Genomic DNA, 10710 nt, shown 5'->3' with positions numbered 1-10710 from the left:
ATGGACACTTGCTTTTATCTTTTAAGAAATATTCTTAAAAAAATAAAGTCAAAACTGTTACAAAGATTCATATTAGGTCACACTTTATGTTGATTGTTGAATTTAAGTTACATTGCAACTATTTCTTATTAGATTATAAGTAGACTTTTAGGGTTGGGGTTAAGGTTAGAGTTAGTGTAAGTTGACATGTGCTAGCAAAGTTTCTTATAGTCAGTTAAATGTCTGTTGAAGGAGAAATCAGTCTTCTAATACTCAAATGAACCATTAAAATCAAGTGTTACCTAATATTGTAAATAAACAGACAGAACAAATGATTTTTAACCCAGTACTTCTCATTGAGTAAAATGTTGGACCCTCACACGAACTTAAACTTAAAATAAGCTCCAATGCTCAGCATGCAGCTGCTTATGGAAATGAGTCCAAACGAAGCCCAAATACATCTCTGCTTTCCCTTTAATTGCCTCTCCTAAATCATGTTTTGCTATAACAGTGGCATTGATGTGAATTGTACAGTCTGTCTCGCCCTCCAGTAATCAAGCTTCTTTGAGACAGGAAACAGTCAATGGAAATGGCCAGTCTCCTAAATGAGCCTCTTCACAAAATCGTCTGAATGGCTTCAAAAAGAGCCCGGACAGAAAGCTCCGTTGTCTGTCTCACACAGGGTGATTGCCTGGATGTTTCTAATGGTGTTAGGGGGTGATTTTACGCACAGCAGGCCTCTAGGCTTCGCTCGCCTCCATGCGGCCCAAGAGGCTTATGTGACTAGCGGTGACTAGCGGTGACTAGCGCGAGGTGTGGGTGCTCATCCTGATAACGTGTGTGTGTGTGTGTGTGTGTGTGTGTTTGAGCACAGCAGATGCCCCAGGTCTACATTAGACCTCATTTGCATGTTCAAATAAGTCAAAATCCACAATAGAATAAATAGCAGCAAAAGGGCACAGCTTTAGATGAATGACAATGAGATCAGGTTGCGGAAGATTAGATATTACTTTGGAATGTCACCCTGATCCGTGAGGCTCGTCTCTATGGATACCGGTCGTCTAGATACAATGCAGATGTATGTATAAGCATGACAGTGAAGTTACAACAGCCATGACATGGGCTGCACTCTGCCATTGTCTTTGTTCTCTTTGATTAGTCTGTGTAACTTAATTCTGCTGTTTGTGATAACAACATATTTGTATTTCATGTCTGTATTCGTAGTTGACTTTTCTCAACATGTCTACATAAAAAAAGAAAATTGGAAGATGAATGGAAGATGATGATGATGAATTATAGATTATTCGCTCGTCCGGAATTTTTCTTTTTCAAATATTTCCTGAATGATTTTTTAAACAGAACAAGCATTTTTTTCCACAGTATTCCCTATAATATTTTTTCTTCTGGAGAAAGTTTTATTTGTTTTATTTCGGCTAGAATAAAAGCAGTTTAAGGTCACCATTTTAGGGTAAATATTCTTAGCCCTCTTAAGCAGTTTTTTACGATTGTCTACAAAGCAAACAACTGTTGTCCAACGACTTGTCTAATTACCCTAAGCTGGCTGTTTAACCAAATTAACCTATAGTTAAGCCTTTAAATTGCACTTTATTAGAAATTAGATATTAAAATTCTTATGTTTAAAAATGTGTTGAAAATATATACAGTGCATATACACAGTGCATCTGAAAAATGTTCATAGCGCTTCACTTTTTCCAATTTTTTTAATATTGCAGCCTTATTCCAAAATGGATTAAATTAAGTTATTTCCTCAAAATTCTACAAACAATACCCCATAATGACAATGTGAATTTTTTGTAAATTTATTAAAAAGCCTTTGCCTATTTCTCTTTGCAGTACCTCTTAAGCCCTATCAGGTTGGATGGGAAGCGACAGTGTACAGCCATTATCGGATCTCTCCAGAGATGTTCAATAGGATTTAGGTCTGGGCTCTGGCTGGGTCACTCAAGGACATTCACCAAGTTGTTGTGAATGCACTCCATTGATATTTTGTCAGTGTGCTTTGGGTCTTTTCCTGCTTGAAGATTAACCGTCGCCCCAGTCTGAGGTCAAGAACACTCTGAAGCAGGTTTTCATTCAGGATGTCTCTATACATTGCTGCATTAATCTTTCCCTTTATCCTAACTAGTCTTCCAGTTCCTGCTGCTGAAAAACATCCCCACAGCATGATGCTGCTACCACCATGCTTCACGGTAGGAATGTGGAAAAAGTGAAGTACTATGAATACTTTCCGGATGCACTGTATGCACACATTCTGGCCACTTTATTAAGTACACTAGTACCAGGTTGGACCCCGTTTTGCCTTCAGAACTGCCTTAATCCTTCATGGCATGGATTCAAAGGTGCTCTACTGGATTGAGATCTGGTGACTGTGGAGGCCCTTTTGAGTACAGTAAAATCATTGTCATGTTCAAGAAACCAGTCTGAGAAAAATATGTATATGTGTGTGTTGGTGTGTGAATATATATATATATATATATATATATATATATATATATATATATATATATATATATATATATATGTATATGTGTGTGTGTGTGTGTGTGTGTGTGTGTGTGTGTGTGTGTGTGTGTGTGTACACACAATAATAAATAATTAATAATAATATTAATGTTTCATAAACCTACAGATGTTTATTATTCATTTTTCTGTTCTCTTACAAGTTTCGAAGTCGACTTTTGTATTGGCTGCCGTGCTGATGAGGTATTTGGTTTAAAAGAACCAGCCATTATCTTTACGAGAAACACATACGTGTCACTGTACGGATATGCAATCTCAGAACACATTCTTTGCCGCCATTGTTTAACCTTTGTGAGTTGATGCCTCCAGCTCTCTGCTGCTGTGTTTCAGTGAGGTCTCACCCTGCTGAGAATCTACTCTTCACTCCTGCATGACTGCAACTGAGTCTGACAGGACAGAGAGCTGTTGCTGTGGAAGCTGTGGAAGTCTGGGTGTAGTCAGATAGAGAGACACATTTGGTCCTCCTATCCAGTATTTCTATTTTTGGAAAATACACTCTTTATGAGGATTTTAACCACAGTTTCAGAATTCTGTTGGATTGGTGAGGATTAGCTCCATTTAACTTGAAAATGTCTAATTTAATGCAAGGTATAATGGTTATCAACACAGTCCAAAATATATAGGCAAAACAAAATCAATACCAGTGACTGCTAATTTGCCATTCATTATATTTGCCCACTGAAGCTAAGCAGGGTTGAGCCTAGTCAGAATATGGATGGCCCTTTGAAAACAACAGTAGGCTGCTGTTGGTAGGTGTTAGTGTGGCCAGCAGTGGGTGCTTACTGTGTGTTTTGTGTGGGTTGTAATGCCTCAGTATGTGATGAGACACAGGCCAACTATTTAGCTAAATTGACATTAGGGCATTGTAAACATTCCTTCAATACCCTGCCTTCTAACCACCTACACCCCCACCACTGCTTATCAATAAAACTAATAAAATGAGTACACAACAAGGAAGGACAAAACAAACACACCAAAATGTTAAACCTACACAAAAGCATACAAGGAAGCTAAATGGCTTACTCCACCTTACCATTGTAAGCCTTATGTTGCATAAAAAACCCTGTTTTGTGATGACACAAGACAACATACCAGAATAATAAGCTATGAGTTCATGTCCTTTTCCTCGCTCCACTGTCTCTGAGCAACCACCATCTTGTTTGAATTTTTATGACAGCTCCAAGATGATCATGTGATTTGCTGCTAGCATTCTGATTGGAGGTTCTCAAAGAATTGGTAATCTACCAGATCCAGATACAGTTTTGTTGCATATTCTCTATGGGAAAGTAGGCAAGCAACATCGCTTTGCAACATTACCATGACCTCAAGAGGCACAATTTTTAGGATGAGATGCTAAAATCAAGTTCATAACTTTCTGGAAAGAGGGTATCACTTTATTTTGCTGGTCCCTTTAATGCATTTTGTTGAATTTAAAGGGCACCTATTGTAAAATATCTTCTTTTCAAGCTGTTTGGACAGATCTGTGTGTTGGTATAGTGTATAGACCATCATACTGGGGTGATATGAACACACCCAGTCCTTTTTTTTCAATTTCACTACAAAAAAAAGGGTCGGCCAATTGGAGCTGTTTTGAAATCGATCGCACCATTACGTAGGTGTGCGATTCCCCCCGCCCACCGAATTGATTGACAGCTGCGCGTATTAACATATCCTGAGTTTGCCGTTTCCGCCATTATCAGCGTGAACGTCGAAGCGATGCCACCGAGAGAACACCCTTGTGCTATTTTAGGATGTAAGGCTCAGCACAAGAGCCTTCACCGTCTTCCTGCAAATGAGCAACAGAGGCTTAAGTGGCTGAGTTTTATCTTTGAAGACAAGGTGCCTGAAAATGTACCAAAACTGTTGTATGTTTGCGCTAACCACTTTAGCGTAGACTGCCTCGAGAACGCGGGACAATACAACTCCGGATTCGCGAGTAAATTGTTTTTGAAAACTGGATCAGTTCCTACAATACGTGATCCTGCCTCACTTCAAGTAAGTATTACATTTTATGTACTTCTAGCCTTAGCATTCTAATTATGATAAGCCTATGAATAGCATCTGCGGCTAAAGTAGCTTCGGATGTTTGTTTGCAAGTGTTTACCTCTTATTGTGCTTTTCAAAAACAGTCTAAATACTCGAAGCTGCAAATGGTAGTGTGTACATGAAGGGGGTTTAGCCATTAGAAACAGAAACCGTAGAAAAATAGCAACATTGTAAAAAGCAGTACCACTGGCTAACGTTACAGCTAAAGTTTGTTGTTGTTAAATGTTTGTTGTACTGTAATGGTAAGCCGAAATGAATAGCATCTAAAAGTTAAAAGCAGCCAAAGTTGCTTCGGATGTTTGTTTGCATGTGTTCACTGCTATTATGCTTTTCTAAAACAATCTAAATAATCGAAGCTATAAGTGGTAGTGTGTACAAGAAGGGCTTTTAGCCATTAGAAACAGAAACCGTAGAAAAATATAAACATTGTAATAAAGCAGTAACCAGTACTGGCTACAGCTAAAGTTTGTTGTTTATGTGGGATGTTTGTTGTAATGTGTATACTGTAATGTTAAGCAGAAATGAATAGCATCTGCGGCTAAAGCTACTTCGGATGTTTGCGCGTTTACAGCTATTGTGCTTTTCTAAAACAGTCTAAATACTCGAAGCTTTAATTGTTAATGTGTCCATAAAGGGGTTTTAGCCATCAGAAACAGAAACGGTAGAAAAAATTAAACATTGTAATAAAGCATTACCACTGACTAAGTTACAGCTAAAGTTTGTTTTGTATGTGGGATGTTTGTTGAAATTTTTTCACTGTACTTGCACGTGGTCTGCAGTTGTTTACAATAAGATCGGTATGTTTTAATCAAATAAAGGTCATTTTAAAAAAATTATGTTTTCTTACAAAGGCCACGACGTCGACAATGAGCAACAAGGTGGATGTTTGTTGCCAGACAGAACCATTTCACACATCTTTACACAGTGTTGGTACCCAGTTGTCTTTTAGGACGCTTCAGGCTAAACGCAGGAGTACAAGTAAGTTAAAATTTCTCAGTTTATTTTAAGTTGCTGCATTAGAAACGTGTTTTATTATCTTCATAAACGTGCAATGAGATTAATCATAAAATTACACTATAGGTGTCCAGACAACAGTATCCAGTTTTGAACTGACTGTACCATCAGCATCCTCTACTGCGTTTATGACTTCGACACCCCTCAAACCTTCACTAAAAAGACCTCGTCTGGAGCTGGAGGAGGAGAAGGAGGAGGAGGAAGAAGCCGAAGAGACTTTGACAGAGTCAAAAATTATAGCCCAAGACTCGGATGTGAGATTTGACCCTGCAGAGGAATGCACATCTGCAACTGAACCAACAGACTTGTCGTGAGTTTATGCATTATGTAAATTATTTGAAAGATTGTGTATTGTCATCATAACATTCATCATCATTTTTTTTTTTATTATGTACATGTGTATATTTATTTTTACAGAATCCAAGAATGCCCAGTTCATAACATTGCCAAGTTCATTGTCTATGAAACATGCCTCATGGAGCTCTTCAGTGACTGCCCAGTGTGTCAAAGGAGATGTGATGTAAAGTCACAAAGGCTTGGGACATTTCTGAGCGTACAGCAAGTCTGCCCACACTGCGAGTTTGTAAGAAAATGGAACAGTCAGCCAATTATTGGTAGTACTCCAGCTAGCAACCTGCATCTTTCTGCTGCAGTCTACTTGAGTGGTGCATAATTTTTTGTAGTTGAAAAGGTAATTATCTATCAAAATTTATCACATTTCTTTTAGAAACATAATATAAATTTTGTCACAGGGTGCATGCACATTGTACTAAAAATTCTCCTCTCTGTTGTCAGGTATTTGCTGCCATGAAACTACACATTTTTAAATATGATTCATTTCGTTGTCATGCAAGACTTTGCATTGAACCTGCTATTGTCCACAAGTGGAGAAATTGGCAGAGTGAAATGCTAGAACAGCTCAGTCGAAGAGAGAATGTGATTGTTGGAGGAGATAAGAGGGCTGACTCCCCAGGTATTTAGTCAAAAGATTTCATTTCTAATTCAATACAGTCTAATAAAAAAAATAAATATGAAATACATTACAATTATTCCAAAAATGTGTTTGAAATAATTATGTACGGTTTGTTCTTGAAGGTCACTCGGCCAAGTATGGGAGTTATACAATGATGGACCTTGCAACTAACACAGTGGTCGACCTAAAGTTAGTCCAGGTAATACAGAAAAGTGTTATGTGAACTAGCATAATTTTTTGGATGGAAAATGTGTGATTTTTTTTTATATATATTTTTTTTCCTTATTTAAAATTTTATAGAGTAATGAGGTGGGCGGCAGTTACCATATGGAAAAAGAAGGCCTAAAGAGAAGCCTAGACCTGTTGGATGCCCGCGGTGTTCGTCTGGAATGCATCATCACAGACCGACATCCTCAAATACAGAAATATCTCAGGGATCGAAATGTCACTCAGTTTTTCGATGTGTGGCATATCGAGAAAGGTATGTAATGTAGCAGTTATTAATTTACTTAAGATTAAATTGCTATTTACAGTTCTTACATGTTTATTATTATTTTTGTGTTGATGTCTTTTTTTTTCTTTAATTTCCAGGAATTTCCAAAAAACTGGACAAGATATGCCAGATAAAGGGGTGTGAGAAGTTGCGTAAATGGTTGCGTAGCATCAAAAACCACATCTACTGGACTGCTGCATCATCCACAACAGGTCCTGAAAGAGTGGCAAAGTGGACCTCTATCTTAAACCATGTACATGAAGACCCCAATTTTCCGGCTTATCTGCATCCGCAACGGATAAGCAGAGACAAGAACAAATGGCTGTCGGCTGGTAAGTTGTATACAGACAAATAAAATATTCTTTGCGATTAAAACTAATGCAAAACAGAGCTTGTTTCTTTGTTCAGATTTGTTTTTGATTCAGACTCTAATACCTTACATTTTTGCTTGTTTAGCAACGATGCCATTCTACAAGCTGGAGAAAGTTCTCGCTAACAAGAGAATATTGAAGGATGTGGCCAAGCTAAGTCCTCACCACCAGACGTCAACTGTTGAAGCTTTCCACAGCGTCCTACTGCGGTTTGCACCCAAAAATGTGGTATTCCCATTTCTGGGGATGCTATGCAGGTAAAGCCAATGATCAGAAATTAATATTTACAATACCATACAGTCTTGTCATGGTACGTCATTTACATTTTTCTTTTTGTTAGGTTGTACTTGGCTGCACTGCATTACAATGAAAATGCCGGGCGTCCCCAGGCCACATCAGCAACTGGTAAACCTATTTACAAGCTTGCCTTTCCAAAGGCAAAGAAAGGAGAGTATAGGGTCCGAAAAGTGAAGACGCAGCAAACTTTCGGTATGTATATAAATGTTTATAGTATTTTTAATAATTCAATAAATAAAAAAAATAATTGCACTTTACATTCACAATGACAACTCACTACTCAAAATACAAAATTAAGTTACTAAAGAGATAACTGTTATATTGCACAGGTTATGTAAAAGAGCTGCTGGACCTCATCTTCAACCAAGTGTTTGTGGACCCATCACCCTATGTTGATGAAGTGTTGGGAATTCACATACCACCTGCTCTATCATCAGCCTGCGATCTACCTGAGATGGAGGAGGCTATCTCCAGCAGGGTGACCCGCTTCAATCAATAGCTATCCTAAAACCCACATAGCTGCCCTGCTCTTCAGGAAACTGTCTCCGAATCTTCAGCACCACACAGGCAGGAATCACAACACGGACTCTCCGCCCGAGGAAACCCCAACACCAGCTCGCAAAGCTCCGATAAGCCAAAAAGCGGCACTGTCTAACAGAGACATAATAATGAAACATTGTTTTAGAAATTGCACTACAATTTGAACTTGGGAGTTATCACATATACATTTTTATTTTTGATAAAATAACTAGCTTTAACAACATTTCAGAAGTAATATTTTGTTTATTCAACTGCCAATGTTTGATATGTTTATGTGTTTGTAGATATACTGTACTTTCTAATGTTCATGGACAATTGTATTTCATTCAACAAAGTGACAACTTGAAGTTTATATTTTATATTTGCACAAGGATACATTTTATATTTGCCAATCACATTTTAATTTATACTTCAATATAAAGTTTTTATATGACTGAGGAATTGAAGCATCTTTTCTGAAGTGTTGATGTTTCTATGCCATACTGATTTTTATATATTTTAAGAGTTTATATATTAATGTTTAGTGAAATTAAAATTATTTTTCAATAAAAAGTACATGCATTACTCAGCCTTTTATGAAGTCATTCAAATTGTCATCTCAGAAATAGCAGCAACAAAAAAGGTACGTATTTCATTTTTATTGACATTGAGGTAAAGTTGGTTTTTATATTCAGATATTCGGACATTCTCCTTAATAGTATCATTTCTGTAAAGTATTCTTTGCAAATTCAAAATAGGGAAATCGTATTAGCAGCAAATGACAAAGTACAACATTGTTTACAGTCAAGTAGATAGTGTTAATGTTGTTTACAAGTCATACTTGCATGCTAAATCCGATCGATTGTTTAAACTACCATGGTAAACAATACAGGGACTCCTGAATGTGCGGATATAAAACCAACTTTATCGCTATTTTATTGACTACACAGCGTTAATGTGCTTAAAAAGAAAGCGAGCATGCAAATCATGAACAAGGTAACCTGCTATTCTTTCTATTTATTTAAACTCACTTTTGCACTCCACGAAGTCGCAGGGGACCATAGTCTGCTTTGTATATATTCGATGCATTTTGCAAGGAATAAATATTGAAGCAAACGGGATCCATTCCTGGATGCTCCGTCATGCACGAGGGTTGCAATTCCAGTTGATCCATTCGTCTTCTAACCTTATTACACGACACAGTTATGCTGTTTATTATCTCATTCGATGTCTTTAGAGCAGCAACGTAAACTGGAAATTTACCTGCGGTATCTCCCAGCAGCATACATTTTCAGCCTCAGTTGGCATTTTTTCACAATTGCCACACGAGCACCTGCCAATATTTGTCAACGTCAATATTCATGAATTACGAATAAATCATACCAATGCAAAATTTATCTTTGTAGATATCTTTATGTATTGTCTGTTTGACGTAACGCATGACGTTCGCGAACTTTATCAAACAAATTACGGATGGCGCATGCATAGTTACATAGCGGCTGAAAAAGTATACAACGACATAAAATATTTTGTATGTACCACTCTGACACATTCTGGCACATTCGGATTATAGATTCCTCAACAGTCGACTCTGCTTGATCTGTGTCCGAGTCTGTGTCAAATATGTAGGGTTGAATTGTGTTCCTCTCACTCATGATGACTCTTACTGTCTGCCTCTGTGACGCGGTGCACAAAGCAGACGCGCTCTTGGCTCCGCCCCCTTGTTACGTTGGGCGGGCAGTCAAAACTCATTATCATGTTAAACAACACACCCCAAAACAGCAACCCGTGTACACGCCTCTAAATTTACACTTTTTAACACAGCATAATAACAATATCTGAATTGCGTTTTGATCTGAACCTACATTGGCACACTCAGAAGAACCATAATATTACTATTAAATCTCAAAAAAGGGCTAAAATATGTGCCCTTTAAGTTACTTTGCATCTACATGCCAAATAATTCTTAATAGAGTATAAGTAGACTGTTAGAGTTGGGTTTAGGGTTAGTGTAATAATCAGTTAAATGTGTGTTGAAGGAGAAGTATCAGCAGATATTAAGGCCCCTTCCCAATTCTACCCCTTAGCTCATACCCTTACCCCTACCCCTCATTTTGAGCGTTCACGTGAAGGGGTGAGGGTGTGGCAATTCTCTTTCGTTTGAAGGCATAGGGCTAATGGGAAGGGTTAGAGAAAAAAAAAACTGTAAATTCCATAATAATCCATAATAATAATTCCTGTAGTCCCACAACTAACTTTCACATCTGAAACGCGAATACCTCAGAAAAGTTTGATGACCATTGTACAGTGTCTGGTATAATGTTAATGTTGTTTTTGGTGTGTTTACATAGATGAATATGGCCACTGTGTAAATGCACAGTACAGTTAGGATCTTATATTCATTAGATTGTTATGATAATATGATATTGTTGCCTTCAGTGATTTTCTGAAGATAATCACAAAAAAAAAAACCCAAA

At 37.6% G+C, this 10710-nt stretch overlaps 2 protein-coding genes across 2 annotated transcripts; one reads left to right on the top strand and one right to left on the bottom strand.

The window, feature by feature from the left end:
• Positions 1–4212: 4212 nt before the first annotated feature.
• On the top strand, positions 4213–8822 carry LOC100150236 (uncharacterized). The gene is made up of 11 exons (XM_005163411.6): positions 4213–4515; positions 5418–5544; positions 5647–5890; positions 5998–6271; positions 6376–6553; positions 6676–6752; positions 6854–7034; positions 7145–7378; positions 7503–7674; positions 7758–7906; positions 8044–8822. The coding sequence occupies exons 5-11, from the start codon at positions 6388–6390 to the stop codon at positions 8211–8213; spliced, it is 1149 nt and encodes a 382-aa protein (XP_005163468.1). The 5' UTR covers positions 4213–4515; positions 5418–5544; positions 5647–5890; positions 5998–6271; positions 6376–6387; the 3' UTR covers positions 8214–8822.
• On the bottom strand, positions 7144–9908 carry LOC137487826 (P2X purinoceptor 7-like). Its single transcript, XM_068214012.2, has 4 exons — positions 9773–9908; positions 9497–9566; positions 9265–9419; positions 7144–8365 (listed from the first exon to the last, which is right to left on the bottom strand). Exons 1-4 carry the CDS (start codon positions 9886–9888, stop codon positions 8203–8205), a joined length of 504 nt encoding a protein of 167 aa, XP_068070113.1. The 5' UTR covers positions 9889–9908; the 3' UTR covers positions 7144–8202.
• Positions 9909–10710: the final 802 nt, after the last annotated feature.

Source organism: Danio rerio, chromosome 2 (genome assembly GCF_049306965.1).
Source record: "Danio rerio strain Tuebingen ecotype United States chromosome 2, GRCz12tu, whole genome shotgun sequence".
In the NCBI taxonomy this organism is placed as follows: Eukaryota; Metazoa; Chordata; class Actinopteri; order Cypriniformes; family Danionidae; genus Danio; species Danio rerio.
The sequence above is the reverse complement of the archived record's forward strand: the minus strand, read 5'-3'. Positions and strand labels throughout refer to the sequence as shown.

Bases quoted from the DNA above. Each gene is read 5' to 3' on its own strand.
- LOC100150236 (XM_005163411.6), top strand. From the start codon at position 6,388: ATGAAACTACACATTTTTAAATATGATTCATTTCGTTGTCATGCAAGA. The intron at 7,675-7,757 runs GTAAAGCCAATG...TCTTTTTGTTAG, and splicing joins TTTCTGGGGATGCTATGCAG to GTTGTACTTGGCTGCACTGC. The intron at 7,907-8,043 runs GTATGTATATAA...TATATTGCACAG, and splicing joins GAAGACGCAGCAAACTTTCG to GTTATGTAAAAGAGCTGCTG.
- LOC137487826 (XM_068214012.2), bottom strand. From the start codon at position 9,888: ATGAGTGAGAGGAACACAATTCAACCCTACATATTTGACACAGACTCG. The intron at 9,567-9,772 runs GTACATACAAAA...AAATATTGGCAG, and splicing joins TGCCAGAATGTGTCAGAGTG to GTGCTCGTGTGGCAATTGTG. The intron at 8,366-9,264 runs GTGAGTTTAAAT...TGTCTCTGTTAG, and splicing joins CGACTTCGTGGAGTGCAAAA to ACAGTGCCGCTTTTTGGCTT.